Source organism: Rhineura floridana, chromosome 9 (assembly GCF_030035675.1).
Source record: "Rhineura floridana isolate rRhiFlo1 chromosome 9, rRhiFlo1.hap2, whole genome shotgun sequence".
In the NCBI taxonomy this organism is placed as follows: Eukaryota; Metazoa; Chordata; class Lepidosauria; order Squamata; family Rhineuridae; genus Rhineura; species Rhineura floridana.
Genome location: NC_084488.1, coordinates 109,794,183 through 109,811,127, shown reverse-complemented (window position 1 = coordinate 109,811,127; position 16,945 = coordinate 109,794,183). Strand labels below are relative to the sequence as shown.

General features: G+C 43.7%; 1 protein-coding gene across 1 annotated transcript in view; it reads left to right on the top strand.

The window, feature by feature from the left end:
• Positions 1-16,945, top strand: part of BMP3 (bone morphogenetic protein 3) — a 65,087-nt gene that overhangs the window by 35,485 nt on the left and 12,657 nt on the right. Inside the window, exon 2 of the mRNA XM_061583222.1 lies at positions 830-1,740. Coding sequence (XP_061439206.1) covers positions 830-1,740 — 911 coding nt within the window. The remainder of the gene's footprint in view (positions 1-829; positions 1,741-16,945) is intronic.

The window sequence follows — 16,945 nt, the reverse complement described above, 5'->3', positions numbered from 1 at the left end:
TTTCAAAAGATAGTTTCAACGCAGTTTGCATATTCGTTTCGGAAGTGTGGATTAGGTAGGTTTCCATTAAAATGCAAAACTGAACTGATTCTATATAGGAACATAGGAAGTTGCCTGACAGTGAGTCAGACCCACCTCATTCTGTATGATGTAGAAAAATGCATTGTGTTGGATAAAATCGCATACAAAAATGTGAATATTAGGAGAAATGCACACTTAAATGCTGATGAATGTTCATGAGGACTGGCAGCAGCTCTCCAGGCTTTCAGGCAGTGTTCTCTCCCAGCCAAACCTGGAGGTGCCAGGGATCGAAACTGGGACCTTCTGCATGGAGAGCAAATGTTCTACTTGCGAGTCACTGTCCTTCCCCAAAGCTAGGGATGAGGTTTTCTCTCCTATTTTAGCTACAGCCAATCGGAGATTCCTGATAGTGAGTAAATTTGCATATTACCAATAATAAACATTAGGAGCCTTTTTAAGCATATTGAAAGAAGTGTGAGGACCTGGAAATCTAATAAACAAGAGCATCTGGTCCTTGTTAAAAAAAAGACAGACCATATCTAATGTTTCCCTTTTCATTCCCAGAAAGTATCGGAGCCAAATGAAATGTGTCCTTCCCTCTCAGCCCCACTGATGAAAATGCACCCTTACTAATTAAGCAACTTGAGTTCTGATTTGTCCATATACCAAATTAAATCAGTTAAAGGCAATGAGTGAACATCTGTTGTAAATAAGAGGAAAGTTTGCATTAAATTGACTTATAAAAGTACAAAAGCCACTGACACTTCTGACCTTTTCTGTCCTCATGTAAATGTTTCTCTTCTCTTAGGGACCCCTGGCAACAAAGAAGTGCACGTTTTTAACCTGACCTCCCTCACAAAGTCTGAAAACATCTTGTCAGCCCTGTTGCATTACTATATTGGGGATCTCCAGAACAGTAGCACAAATTGCCCTCAACTCAAGGGCTGTCCTTCCCATGGGCACAGGAAATCCGACATGCAGATTAGCCTCTCTCTATTGAGTTTTCCTTCATCAGGAAACCCAACTCGGACTCTGGGGCATTACTCAATCAACATCTCCGCTGCTTATCAGGATGTCCTTTCTTGGCAGTGGAAGAACATCACTCACGTCTTGAATAAGGCAAAGCGAAACAATGACCTGCTCATTGGAGTCAAAATGGCCTCTGTTGGCCGGCACCCCTGGAAGAACATGCGTCCCAACTATGAACCATACATCCTCGTTTACGCAAACGACTCTGCAATTTCAGAACCAGAGAGTGTTGTCTCTAGCTTGCAAGGGCACTGGAATCCACTGCCGGGTAGCTTTCCAAAATTGGACAGCCATTTGAAACATGGCTTGAGTGAACGGCGGCAAAAACGCTCCACCAGCATCTTGTTGCCTTTACAGAACAATGAGCTTCCGGGTGCTGAGTATCAGTACAGTGAGGATGAAGGATGGGAGGAGAAAAAGCACTACAAAACGCTGCAGCCCCGACTGGCGGAGAGGGCCAAGAACAAGAAAAAGCAGAGAAAAAACAACCATCAGAAAAGCCAGACGCTCCAGTTTGATGAGCAGACCCTTAAAAAGGCAAGGAGGAAGCAGTGGAATGAGCCAAGATACTGCGCCCGGCGCTATCTCAAAGTGGATTTTGCAGATATTGGCTGGAGCGAATGGATTATTTCCCCTAAATCTTTTGATGCTTACTATTGCTCAGGAGAATGCCAATTTCCAATTCCAAAGGTACAGTATCTCTCTGTCTGTCTCTTGCACACTCACTCGCTTTTAAAAAATTATTCTTGCTTTATCTGTACACAGTGCAGGAAAATGCATCACCATCCTTTTAACAAACTGCATGTGGCTTTGTTAAAAGCATCAATAAAATCCAGCTTAATTTTAACTATAGTATGCAGCAAACAGGCATTTCTTTTAAAGAAAAAGTCTGTTACTTATAATGCTAAAATGGCTAAGCAGGAATCCAGAACTGATTTACACAAAGATATACAAATAAAGAATTACAGGAGGCTTTTGTACAGAATCCAAGTATAAATTGCATATTGGGTAATAATAATGTGTGAACTCATGACTGCCTAGTTAATCATCCCTAATGTTCCCTCCATGCCCATTTCTAAAAATACAGCAGTGCTTTATATGTGCTTTATGAGTGGTTTATAGAAGTTATAGCCCATACCTAAAATATGCTGTACTGGAAAATAAGTGCTTTGGGTTTGGGGTATAGGATGCCATAAGATTCCACTAGGGTTGAAGAGAAATAACCATGATCAGTTGCAACTATCAGATGGGTTCCATGGGTGGCTGCTATTGTGTACTGTCACACCACAAACTCCCACCTGTCCTTCTGCCTCCTTCAGGAATGCAAACTTGAGGAGGCCAACATTGATTCTGCTACCTCCAGTGCTTAGTCTGGACTGGAGAACAAAAGAACATAGGAAGAGGCTGCTGGATCAGGCCAATGGCCCATCTAGTCTAGCATTCTCTTCTCACAGTGGCCACCCAGTTGCCTATGGGTAGCTCGCAAGCAGGACCTGAGTGCAAAGAGCACTTTCCCCTCCTGCAGATTATGGCAACTGGTATTTGGAAGCATACTGCCTCCGAGTATGGAGGGAAAACCCAGCCATCATGGCTAGTAGCCACTGATAGCCTTATTCTCCATGAATTTGTCTAATCCTCTTTTGAAACCATCCAAACTGGTGGCAATCACTGCCTCTTGTAGGAGCTAATTCTATAATTTAATTATGCACTGTGTGAAGAACTACTTGTAGGAATCCACTAAGTAGTTCTCCCAGCTGTAGTACAAAGAAAACAAACATTCGTGGGAATAAAGGCAAACCAGTTTAGTGACATGAAACCTTGACAGTGTACAATTAAGTTGTCAAAGTTCAGCTTCATTTTGACATTGAATATTTTAGCTAATCCTCAAGCTAACCACAAATGGCATCAGCAACCTGCCCTGTAGCATCAGGTTTGTATCAGCGGGCGACCCTGCAACAGCGATGAGGAACTTGTGGCCCTGCAGATGAAGTTGGGCTCCAAGTCTTGTCAGTCCCAGCCAGCATGGGCAATGGTCAGGGATAATGAGCACAGGTTCTTCATCTCTGCTCAACAAGCATGACACATACATCAAAAGTGTCTTGACTTTGCATGGCTTTTAGGAAGGTGTACTTCATTTTGAAGTCTTACACGCTACGCACAGGGCCAGAATTAATGTGACATGGCAAGTGGTATTCTCAAGGAATATTTTTAATTCAATTTGTGATTTAACTAACTGGCTGAAAGAAATCTGAGGACATTCTCAGATGTGTTCTAATCAGGCATATAAACTCATATGGGAACTACATACATTCAGCAAGGTAACTTGGTAAGGCCCAAGGCATGCATAAACAGCAGCAATGTGGTGGCTGCTTGAAATACAGCCATAGAGCAGCTGCTTGTATCTTTATATGTAGCTGTTCAGAGTATCCGTCTGAGTCATTGCCCCCATCTCACATCTAGTGGCGAGAGAGAAAAATTCGATTCAGTATGCATTTATAGGAGAACCTACCTAAATCACACTTTTGAAAGCAATATGTGATCAGAAACAGAGCCTTCACTTTTAATTTGCAGTGCAGTTTTCCAGCCAAGCAATGTGTACAAAAATGCAAATGCTAAGGTAAAGTGTGCATAAAAATGCATATATAAGCAAAATTGCATATAAAAATGCATTGTATAAGGGGGAATTACTTTGAAAAAATATGTTTGTTGGATAAAATTGCATACAAAGATATTGGGAGAAATTCGCACTAAAATGTTGCTGAACTTTCATGAGGGCTTTTTTTTTTTTAATTGACAAATGTGGAGAGCTGAACTTTAGAGCAGAAAAATGAGAAATGAAGAGAAACCGAAACTCACAGATACATGCATCTGCACCTTGTATCCTGCAGTTGCAGAACCAAAACCTGGAGTAAGATCACACTGATACGTCCTTTCAGCATAGAATTAGACTTCCCATTCCTCCACTTACCTGGCAGGATAAAGGGGGGGGGGATGACATGCTTATGTCTGGAGATTCCCATCATGCTGGAATAAACTATTGGGAGGCAGAGGGAGGGTTGTGCCAGTATGGTAAAAATCATGAGATCCACTGAACATGAACACCTGCAAGCTGTTATTTCCAAACATGAGCAATGCTGCTCATTGCATCAGTTGAGAGGGAAAAATACATCAGTGAAAGATGAGGTTACAGACCATAAGAACATAAGAAGAGCCTGCTGGATCAGGCCAGTGGCCCATCTAGTCCAGCATCCTGTTCTCACAGTGGCCAACCAGGTGCCTGGGGGAAGCCCGCAAGCAGGACCCGAGTGCAAGAACACTCTCCCCTCCTGAGGCTTCCGGCAACTGGTTTTTAGAAGCATGCTGCCCCTGACTAGGGTGGCAGAGCACAGCCATCATGGCTAGTAGCCATTGATAGCCCTGTCCTCCATGAATTTGTCTAATCTTCTTTTAAAGCCATTATGTGTCTGTGTCTGGAGAAGTTCACCTTCTGACACAGTAAGGCTGCATTTAGAACTATCCAGGTGGTACTGAAAAGGTTTTTGTTCTACTGGGAACTCATAATGAGTGATAAGGAGTAGGCCCCATGATTTCAAAAGCAAGTTAGGATGGCAGCCATGAAGTGCACTGCTCCATCTTTTCACGTGTGTCTGCTCCATCACATCAATACCTCAATAAATAAAATTGGAGGAAATTATCTATTAATGTCGTGTACTGATGGAACCAACATCCAAAATTTTGGAAAGGTCAGTTTTGTATGGGGAGATGCTAGCCCCCTTCTCAAGTTCAGGCCCACCTTCTAATGGCTCATCCGGGCACCCTCTTGCCACTACTCACCTCCGTTCACAAAACGTATCCTAGTGAAGGAGAATGACAGCAGGGCAGGCTTGTGTGGAGAGTTTTAGAAGCGGCAGCAGCAGCAGCCTCATCTTTAACTCTTGGATGCTCCTGACAGAGCTGGCCCTAACATTAGGCATGTGTGGAGGCTGTCTCAGGCAGCGGATGCTAGTGAGTAGCAGCAAGGCGTTGGAGGGCAGAATGCTGCAACTCCTAAGCTAGCTTGCTGCCCTCAGCTGCTGAGAAGGACATTGGCCCATTGCCAGGGTTGGAATAAGATTCAGCTGCCAGGCTAGTCAGCTTCTGTACATGGAATGGGAAGGAGGTGCACCATCTTTGCCTCAAACTTTGCCTGTAAACCACCCAGAGAGCTTCGGCTATGGGGTGGTATACAAATGCAGTAAATAAACAAAAATAAACAGCAAAATGTCTTGGGTCAGCAGCTCTGGCTCCTACATTATTCTTTGCACGCTCTAAAGTGCCCACTGTCACAGAGGGATGGAGTTCCCAGTTCCTGTGTTCTTAATGAATTGAGCCTAGCAACGTTAAAACATTTTCTAGGCTTCCTGGTAGCAATGAATACAGAGCATTCCGTCCTTAAAAAAGAAAAAATGAAGCCTCATTTTGCTGAAGCCTTATGCACCTCTACCGCCTATTGCCTAGCTCCTCTCTAAGTTTTAGGAAGGGATGACCAGCAGAGGCTGAGGATGAGCTCTTGTAACCATTGATCTTTCCATGCTTTTTCAGAAAAAGTTTGTGAAAACATCCAGTTCCCGCTCAGAGTTCCCAGATAAATATCAGAAAAGAACAAGCAAATTTGCTGACCAAACATGGAAGGCTAAGAGTACTGTCCCTCAATTAGTTTAGCAGTAATTTAACCTGGTCTACTCCAACAATAACTTCATAGCCCTACAGCAAGAACACAGAACTGTGGCCCACCAGATGTTGTTAGACTCCAACTGCCATCAGCCCCTGCCAGCATGGACAACTGTCAAGAATTATGAGAACTATAGTCCGACATTTGGAGGCCAAAGTTCAAATCCTTGCTCGGGCATGAAGCTCATTGGGTGTCCTTGGGTCGGTCACTGTCTCACCCTAGCCTTCCCCATAGGGTTCTTATGAGGATAAAATGAGGGGCGGGGAGGGAGAACCATGCATGCCATCTTGAGCTCCTTGAATGATGGGTGGAATGTAAATGTAAATATGAGTAATAATGCAATTCAGCTAAAGTGTCTTCTAGAAATTCAGTGTGTCTGAGCAACAATCATGTATGTGCAATTACATGCACAATTAAATTGAATTAGTTTGGTTTCTAAGTGTACAGGGATACAAGAATAGATTCATTTCTTTTTTTAAAAAACAACAGCCTGCATTAGCCATATATAGGGCTGCTGTCTGTTTTATTGGTCCTGCTCCTGTAGGTTTAACAGCTGCCTCAAACATAGAAATTTAGCAGGTGAAGCATTTCCCACCCCTTTTATATCCATGCCCAGAAAAGCTTCACGTGTGCCATTCTTGTGGGTCAGGCCGATGTTAAATGATACCAGAGTAGGACTAGTTTTGTTTTTAAATGAAAATGCTAGTTATAAACCACAAGCTAAATTCTGGTTCATGTGCAATAAAATATTTTCTTTAGGAAGACTTAGTGGATGCTCTTTGCTCAGGCCCCGACTGATGGCTCTTTGGTTTTGGAAGCAGATTTCCTCTGCTCATGTTGCCTTGTGACAACAGTGGGGGGCGGGTTGGGGGAGTATTCTGACTATTTATAGGTCTTTATTTTATTCCACCACTATTTGACCTTTCCATGGCCCTTAAGGCTACTTACAATTTAAAATCACCCCAATAATACGGCATAAAATCACAGTAAAATTACCAAAAAAAGAGAGAGTAAAAACCACATTTAAACAGAACAGGCTAATGCACAGCATTAGTAAACTGAAATCATGTAGAGTCCCCTTAAAGCTTGTGAAACAAAAGGTTTTATCATTTTTTCCCTAAAATATTTCAATGGATTGCTTCTAGCAAACATCTTCCTTTCAAAGGAAGTCCAAAGGAAAAGACATTTATTACCCATTGACGTAATAAACCTTAAACAAAACTATGCAGGTAAGAAGCCAGCAGGGGTGGGGGGGCTTTCCAGTGTTTTGCACCGCCTGCAGCATGTACGACTATCTGCCTGTTGGACAGAAGTCGTGGGTGTGCTCTCGGTGCAATGAGCTCCTGGCTCTCCGGGAATGACTTCATTTCCTTGAGGCCAAGGTGGCGGACCTGGAAAAGCTGAGAGAGGCAGAGAGGTGTGTGGAGGAGGCCTTCAGGGACGTTATAGCTGTGTCCCACTCCAACGATGATAGCTCTCCTGCTATCATGAACAACAATGGTCTCGGGGAAGGAGAGCATGCAGCTGAGGAAGAGGGAAACGATCCCTTAGAAGGGACCCATTCCTTGGAGGATGAGCAGCTATCCTCTCGTGCCGAGGATATATCTCCAGGGGTGAAGGGATCCTTGTAGTGGGTGATTCGATCATTAGGAACATAGACAGTGGGGTGTGTGATGGGCGTGTAGACCGCAAGGTGTTTTGCCTGCCTGGTGCGAAGGTTGTGGATATCTCCCGTCGTTTAGATAGTTTGGTAGACAGTGCTGGGAAGGAGTCAGTGGTCGTGGTGCACGTTGGCACCAACGACATGGGGAAATGCAGCCGTGAGGTCCTGGAAGCAAAATTTAGGTTGCTAGGTAGGATGCTGAAAGCCAGGACCTCCAAGGTGGCTTTCTCTGAAATGCTACCGGTTCCACGTGCAGGACCAGCCAGACAGGCCCAGCTTCGCAGTCTCAATGCGTGGATGAGACGATGGTGTCGGGTGGAAGGGTTTGGATTTGTTAGGCACTGGGGAACATTTTGGGACAAGCTGGGCCTGTACAAAAGGGACGGGCTCCACTTGAACCAGAATGGAACCAGACTGCTGGCACTTAAAATTAAAAAAGTGGCTGAGCAGCTTTTAAACTGACTGAGGGGGGAAACCCGACAGGAGCTGAGAAACGTCCGGTTCGGAATAAACCTCCCCCCTGGGATAAAAACCAAAGAAATGATGAAATTTTAAAAGGGGTAGGCCTAGAAGTAGGCATTGTGAGAGCAGGGGCACAGGATATAAATTCAGAAGAGCAAAATTACCACAGGCCTAACCACAAGTGCCAAAGACACTTGAAGAGAGACACTGCTTACAAGTGCCTGTACGCTAATGCTAGGAGCCTGCGAACCAAGATGGGAGAACTGGAGTGCTTGGTCTTAGAGGAGAGCATTGATATAGTGAGCATAACGGAGACCTGGTGGAATGGAGAAAACCAGTGGGATACGGTTATCCCTGGATATAAACTATATCGGAAGGACAGGGAAGGACGTATTGGTGGCGGAGTCGCTCTATACGTGAAAGAAGGCATTGAATCCAGCAAGCTCGAAACCCCAAAAGAGGCAGACTCCTCCACAGAATCGTTGTGGGTGGTGATACCATGCCCCAGGAGGGACTTTATACTGGGAACGATCTATCATCCCCCTGATCAAAATGCTTAGGGAGACCTTGAGATGAGATATGAAATTGAGGAAGCATCCAAACTAGGAAATGTGGTAGTAATGGGTGACTTCAACTACCCGGACATAGACTGGCCGCATATGTGTTCCAGTCATGACAAAGAAGCAAAGTTTCTAGATATTCTAAATGACTATTCCCTAGACCAGTTGGTCATGGAACCGACCAGAGGGACGGCAACCCTGGACTTAATCCTCAGTGGGGACCGGGACCTGGTGCGAGATGTAAGTGTTGTTGAACCGATTGGGAGCAGTGACCACAGTGCTATTAAATTAAACATACATGTAAATGGCCAATTGCCAAGAAAATCCAACACGGTCACATTTGACTTCAAAAGAGGAAACTTCACAAAAATGAGGGGATTGGTAAAAAGAAAGCTGAAAAACAAAGTCCAGAGGGTCACATCACTCAAAAATGCTTGGAAGTTGTTTAAAAACACTATATTAGAAGCTCAACTGGAGTGCATTACCGCAGATCAGAAAAGGTACCGCCAGGGCCAAGAAGATGCCAGCATGGTTAACGAGCAAAGTCAAGGAAGCTCGTAGAGGCAAAAAGTCTTCCTTCAAAAAATGGAAGTCTTGTCCGAATGAAGAAAATAAAAAAGAACACAAACTCTGGCAAAAGAAATGCAAGAAGACAATAAGGGATGCTAAAAAAGAATTTGAGGAGCACATTGCTAAGAACATAAAAACCAACAACAAAAAATTCTATAAATACATTCAAAGCAGGAGACCATCTAGGGAGACGATTGGACCCTTGGATGATAAGGGAGTCAAAGGTGTACTAAAGAACGATAAGGAGATTGCAGAGAAGCTAAATGAATTCTTTGCATCTGTCTTCACAGTGGAAGATATAGGGCAGATCCCTGAACCTGAACTAACATTTGCAGGAAGGGATTCTGAGGAACTGAGACAAATAGTGGTAACGAGAGAGGAAGTTCTAAGCTTAATGGACAATATAAAAACTGACAAATCACCGGGCCCGGATGGCATCCACCCGAGAGTTCTCAAAGAACTCAAAGGTGAAATTGCTGATCTGCTAACTAAAATATGTAACTTGTCCCTTGGGTCCTCCTCCGTGCCTGAGGACTGGAAAGTGGCCAATGTAACGCCAATCTTCAAAAAGGGATCCAGAGGGGATCCCGGAAATTACAGGCCAGTTAGCTTAACTTCTGTCCCTGGAAAACTGGTAGAAAGTATGATTAAAGCTAGATTAACTAAGCACATAGAAGAACAAGCCTTGCTGAAGCAGAGCCAGCATGGCTTCTGCAAGGGAAAGTCCTGTCTCAGTAACCTATTAGAATTCTTTGAGAGTGTCAACAAGCATATAGATAGAGGTGATCCAGTGGACATAGTGTACTTAGACTTTCAAAAAGCGTTTGACAAGGTACCTCACCAAAGGCTTCTGAGGAAGCTTTGCAGTCATGGAATAAGAGGAGAGGTCCTCTTGTGGATAAGGAATTGGTTAAGAAGCAGAAAGCAGAGAGTAGGAATAAATGGACAGTTCTCCCAATGGAGGGCTGTAGAAAGTGGAGTCCCTCAAGGATCGGTATTGGGACCTGTACTTTTCAACTTGTTCATTAATGACCTAGAATTAGGAGTGAGCAGTGAAGTGGCCAGGTTTGCTGACGACACTAAATTGTTCAGGGTTGTTAAAACAAAAAGGGATTGCGAAGAGCTCCAAAAAGACCTCTCCAAACTGAGTGAATGGGCGGGAAAATGGCAAATGCAATTCAATATAAACAAGTGTAAAATTATGCATATTGGAGCAAAAAATCTTAATTTCACATATACGCTCATGGGGTCTGAACTGGCGGTGACCAACCAGGAGAGAGACCTCGGGGTTGTAGTGGACAGCACGATGAAAATGTCGACCCAGTGTGCGGCAGCTGTGAAAAAGGCAAATTCCATGCTAGCGATAATTAGGAAAGGTATTGAAAATAAAACAGCCGATATCATCATGCCGTTGTATAAATCTATGGTGCGGCCGCATTTGGAATACTGTGTACAGTTCTGGTCGCCTCATCTCAAAAAGGATATTATAGAGTTGGAAAAGGTTCAGAACAGGGCAACCAGAATGATCAAGGGGATGGAGCGACTCCCTTACGAGGGAAGGTTGCAGCATTTGGGGCTTTTTAGTTTAGAGAAAAGGCGGGTCAGAGGAGACATGATAGAAGTGTATAAAATTATGCATGGCATTGAGAAAGTGGATAGAGAAAAGTTCTTCTCCCTCTCTCATAATACTAGAACTCGTGGACATTCAAAGAAGCTGAATGTTGGAAGATTCAGGACAGACAAAAGGAAGTACTTCTTTACTCAGTGCATAGTTAAACTATGGAATTTGCTCCCACAAGATGCAGTAATGGCCACCAGCTTGGATGGCTTTAAAAGAAGATTAGACAAATTCATGGAGGACAGGGCTATCAATGGCTACTAGCTGTGATGGCTGTGCTCTGCCACCCTAGTCAGAGGCAGCATGCTTCTGAAAACCAGTTGCTGGAAGCCTCAGGAGGGGAGAGTGTTCTTGCACTCGGGTCCTGCTTGCGGGCTTCCCCCAGGCACCTGGTTGGCCACTGTGAGAACAGGATGCTGGACTAGATGGGCCACTGGCCTGATCCAGCAGGCTCTTCTTATGTTCTTATGTTCTTAGGAAGCATCCACCAGGCTTAAACTGAGTCTGGCCAGGGCCTGCATGGCAGGCTAGGAATGGGGGAGGCATTTGGTTCAGTTTGCATTTAAAGATGAACCCGCCTAATTCACACTTCCTGAAAAAATAAAAAAACCCAAAACGCAGCCATCCTGTGAAATTCACACTTCTCTGAATTTTGCAATGCAGTCCTCCAGCCAAGTAATGTGTACAGAAATGCATATGCTAGGGTAAAGTGTGCATAAAAATGCATTAAATTATAACTATTATTTATTTGTTATTAAAATATTGATAAGCTGCACTTTTCACAAAAATATATCAAGGCGGCATTAAAAAGTAAAGGTGTCCCCGCACTTGTAGTGCGAGTCGTTTCCGACTCTTAGGGTGACGTCTTGTGACGTTTACTAGGCAGACCATATATATGGGGTGGGATTGCCAGTTCCTTCCCCGGCCTTTTTTTACCCCCCAGTATATGCCGGGTACTCATTTTACCGACCACGGATGGATGGAAGGCTCAGTGGAGCTCGACCCCTTTTACTGGAGATTCAACTTCATCCTTCCATTGGAATCGAATTCCGGCTGTGAGCAGAGCTTCGGCTGCGTTACCGCCGCTTACCACTCTGCGCCACAGAGGATCTTAAGGCGGCATTACAATGTAGAAAAACACAATAGAATTAAAAACCAATTTAAAATGATTAAAAACAATAATAAAAGCATCCATAAAGTACTGCACTGGTTGGAAAAGAAAATTCATATTAAAAGGCCTGTTTGAAAAGTCCAGTTTTCAGGAGGCGCCTGAAAGAAAGAATGGTCCCTGCCGAATCTCTCTTGGTAGGGAGTTCCACAGGGCAAGGCCTGCCACACTAAAGGCTCAGTTCCTGGTGGAGGCCAACTAAACCTGAGGGGCGTGAGGAACTAAGAGTGTCCCATCACAAGATCTCAGTGATCAAGGTGGAACATAGGAAGTCAAGCAGTCCTTAAGGTGTTTTGGACCCAAGTTGTTTAGGGCTTTGTGAATAAACACAAGTACCCCGAACCTGGCCATATAGCAAATTGGCAACCAGTGCAGCTCTTTCAGCAGCGGGGTAACACGTTGCCAGTAATCTGCTCCTATGAGCAGTCTGGCTGCTGCATTCTGCGCTAGTTGCAGCTTCCGGACCAGATACAAGGGCAGCCCCACATAAAGCATGTACAGTAATCAAGTAATTAGGGGACATTGCATGCAGAAATGTGTATATTAGGCAAAATTGTATACAAAGATGTATATATTAGGAGAAATTCACATTAAAATGCTACGAAATTTTCAGGAGGACTTTTTTTTCAAATTGAACTTCAGACTGGAAAAATGAGAAAGAGAGAAATTAAAACTGATAGATTCACCCATACACAATGTATTCTTATTTTATTTATTTATTTTATTATCTTTGTATCCCACCCTTCCTCCCGAAAGAAGCCCCGGGTGGCAAATGTACTAAAGAAATACGTTTTATTTCAGGGAGGTCAGGATCATGCCCACTCTCTTCCTCAGTGCAACTACCCCTTCATGTGATTTATGCCCCATTTGCACAGGGGCCTATAAACACATGCCCTAATGCAGGGATAGCCCATGTAGTACCTCCAGATGTTGGACTACAACTCCCATTAGTCCCAGCCAGCGTGGCCAATGGTCAGAGATGATGGGACTTGTAGTCCAGCAACATATGGATGGCCAAACATTCACCTGTGGTAGCAACTTATGCATCACCAAAAATAGGACACCAATTTGTATAGTTGCAAACGTAGAAATTATTACTACATTTTAAGCAGTAGTGTAGTGGCAAATTCAGAAGTGCAAGGTCCCTTCATGATAGTCATAGTCATGCCACACCCCCTTTTTTGCTGCTGGGTTGAAAATGAGATCCTTGTTAATGCCTTCCCCCACAACAACAGATGCCCTTAGGAGCCAATCTGCACGAAAAGGGAGAGTGTTAGCTACTGAGAAGAGTCTTCTCAGTGGCTGACTTACCTCCTTTCACTCTGATTGGCTCCAGTCAGTGAGCACAAAGGGACAAGGACTGTTCTCAGCAGCTAACACACTCCCCTTTCATGCTGATTGGCTCATAGGATGCTGGAGACATTAGGATCCTGCTCCCAAAAAAGTAAGGGATCTAAGACACACACACCCAAGACCCCAGACAATTACAACCCTGATTTTAAGTAGAACTACAATACATGCCACCTGTGTACCTGCTCAGTCTGCTGTCAAAATGCTAACTATTGATGAGCAACTTCACGGCCTCTGCAGCTCTCCCTTCTTAAGGCTTATTTTATTTATTTAACAAAATGTATATACTGATTGATTGTACGAAACCTTTAAGCAGTTTATAAAGACCTTAAAATTTTCAATACAAACAGTTAAAAACAGGTTACAGTTCTTTAGATTTAAACCAGGCTTGTACTCGACAGCCCTTCAAATAGAGGATGCCTTTCCATAGAGGACTGTACTCTGTAAAACTGGAGACATGGCTACCATATCCTAGACCTTAATGGAAATAAGCATCTTTGCACATAGATACAGCATTCATCAAGCAAAGCCAAAAATATGTCTTGTGCCTATGGGCTAAATTAGCACGCCTTTTTTTTTCTTTTGAGAGGGTCCACATCGCATACTTGCTGAACTGAAAAAATATGTTGACAGTGAATTAAGGTGTATCTCAACTCAGATTTCAGGTGCTTCCTCCCCCCCCAATCTTTTTTTCTTTGAAAACAACTTAAGCATTGCTATTCAGGACCTTCCCCCTGCCACTTTACAGCTACATACCCCAGAACAGACCAAAACTTGATAAAAGGTTGCTCAAAGCCACAACAAACCAATTATTGTTTCCTGAAACACCAGGAGAGTACACTGTACTTTACAGAATGGTGTAAACAAAGAGGAAGTCCCTGCTACAAGGCGCTAACAGTATACATTTCGATAGTGAAAGAAACTAAGCAAGTGGAGAGAGCAGAGGGAAAGGCACAGGTAACAGGGAATGAATGAGACATGCAAGCACAATCCGTTGGAAGTTTACCGAGAAGTTAAAATAGAGGTAGAATATTAATGAGTCAAAAAAGAATGTGCCTCCAGAGAGGCTAGAGATGAAATGAGTATACTGTACTACCAGAGCCCCCAATAACCATGGAGGAATTGTGCCAGTATTTCCCAGGCTTCTAATGCAGCACATTTCCCTCCCTGAATTAAAAGTGGAGGCCCCTACTTACGCTTCTAGCTAAAAAGCGTTACATTTTATAGTGAGCAGAAATTAAGAATTTCCAACTCTTGGAGGAACACCCCCCCCCCATCTTTCTGCCCAAATCACTGTTCTGGGCATCCCTATTGGCTTGAAGGAAGCAAACTCAAGGCAATTATGCATGCAGCAATACAATGACCAGCCGCTCTTGAGTAGTGGGGAGGGGGTGTAATTCTGCCCTTCTTTGTATCAAAAGGAACTGAATGACCTAATCACAGTTAACGTAGAGATGCAGCAGAATCAATTGCCCCCACGGGAGGCTGGATGCAATAGCCTGAGCACTGAGTAATCCAGAGTTGCAGCAGGCACACTCCTTTGCAGGTCGGTCCCTGCATCTCCAGGTAGAATTGAGAAAGGGTTCCATCTGAAACCATTGGGAGTCCCTGCCAGCCACTATAAATATACTGAGTCAGATGGATTGATAAGGATGGATGAATCTGTTTTTCTCCGTTCCTCATCTTTTCTAATCTTATGTTCAGTTCTTCACATTTCCACATCAGTTTGCATTATTTTTAAAAAAGTCATGAAACTTTGTGTGAATTTCTCCTAATACACACATTCTGAAATACAATTGTGCCTGATATAGACATTTTTGCTGAGCAATTTCCCCTTATATAATGCATTTTTGTATGTTATTTTCACTAATATATGTATTTTTATGCACACTTTACACCAGTGCATTTTTGGTAAAAAAAAATATGAGGTGCCACTTCATATCTTGATTAAGGTGCCGTGGGCACCAGCACAAAATGGTGGCCTGAGGCAGCAAAAAAAAAGGGGTGCCTACACACTGTAGCAGTGAGTACTGTTACACACACAAAAAAGCACTGCTTTACCCTAATGTATGTATTTTTGTATATATTGTTATGAGCATGGGGGGGCTGGAATGGATGATTTCTGTGGGTCACCTTTCCAGCCTCTGATTTGGAATTCTATGCCTGGGAGGCTGGCTCTGCTAGCCAGATGAATCTCCTTTGTTAATCGAATAGAGTGGCTAGGCAGTTAATGGTCCTATTTAGTTGCCCCGGCAACTGGTGAAAGGGGCTAGGAAGATCCTTTTTGTCATTTTAAACTCTACTGGAGGAGAGTCTCCCCCCCACTCCTGGGCAGGGAGAAGTGTGTTTGGAACTGGAAGTGGGTGTACTGGAGAACTAGGGCGGCAGGCATGCACAGAGGCTGGCTCCCTGCATCGTGGCGATAGGATGCCCCTGCACCTAGATGGAAAAGCTGGATATTAGACTGCTGATGCCTTGAACCCCTCCACCCTAAGCTCAGGTTGGAATGTGCGTACATAAATAAACCATATTTCATAAAGACACCGCAGTCTCCGCTGGCCTTCTTCCCAAAGGAAACCAAACCCTGGATGGGCGCAGGGACCCCCTGAAATCTCACTGCTCGGAGATTGGGGGAGGCGCGCAACAATATTATTTAGCTGGAGAGCTCCTTTGCAAAATTCAGTGCCAATTGGGAAGGATGGTTGAATTTCCATTTTTATTTATTTATATATTTAGTATTTGATTTATAACCTGCCCTTCCTCCCAGCAGGAGCCCAGGGCGGCAAACCAAAGCATTAAAACACTTTAAAACATCATAAAAACTGACTTTAAAATACATTAAAACAAAACATCTTTAAAAATATTGTTAAAAAAGCCTTCAAGACATCTTTTTTAAAAAAAAGATAACAGAGATGGTGCCTGTCTGATATTTAAGGGGAGGGAATTCCACAGGGTAGGTGTTGCCACACTAAAGGTCCGTTTCCTATATTGTGCAGAGCGAACCTCCTGATAAGATGGTATCTGCAGGAGGCCCTCACCTGCAGAGCGCAGTGATCGACTGGGTATGTAAGGGGTAAGATGGTATTTTAGGTATCCTGGTCCCAAGCTGTATAGGGCTTTGTACACCGAAACCAGAAGCTTATACTTTGCATGGTAGCTAATGTGCAGCCTGTGCTGGGGATTGAACCTCGGACCTCCTGCATGCAAAGCAGATACTCTACCACTGAGCTACAGCCCTTCTCCAATGCTGAGCAAAACATATGGAAGGGACATGTTACCAAATTCTTTCAAGCTACACAGGAAGTGGATTGGACTGTGAAAGACCAACCCAAATTATGTTTGCATTTTGACAACTTTGTAGGGCAGTCCAATATCTCAGAGAGGAGGTCAGGTCTCCTGCTCCCCTGGTGCATTCACTATAGCTGCCCAATTTCCCTGCTTTTTAAAGTTTGATAGAAATAGCTGTGGGCTATAGGTACGTTCTTAAACCGCAAGGTTTTTTGCCTATTAGCGAATACCTTATGTATTTGCTGCAGGAAACACCTGTGTAATGCTGGCTATACCTAGTGACTGCTGTGTAAAGTGTGGAGATGGTCTAATGCAGAGCCAATTCATACATGTAAAAAAGTATTGCAGGTAGAAGTTGTATGTTCCAACAGTCACACACATGAAAAATTATCATGCAAGGGAAAGCTAGTATAACATTTCTTCTGAAAATTCTTCTGTCTCTTTCTTACCTACTCTGTTGCTTCAGGGTGGAAAACCTCAAGCCAGAAAGAGCAGGAAAAGCTTT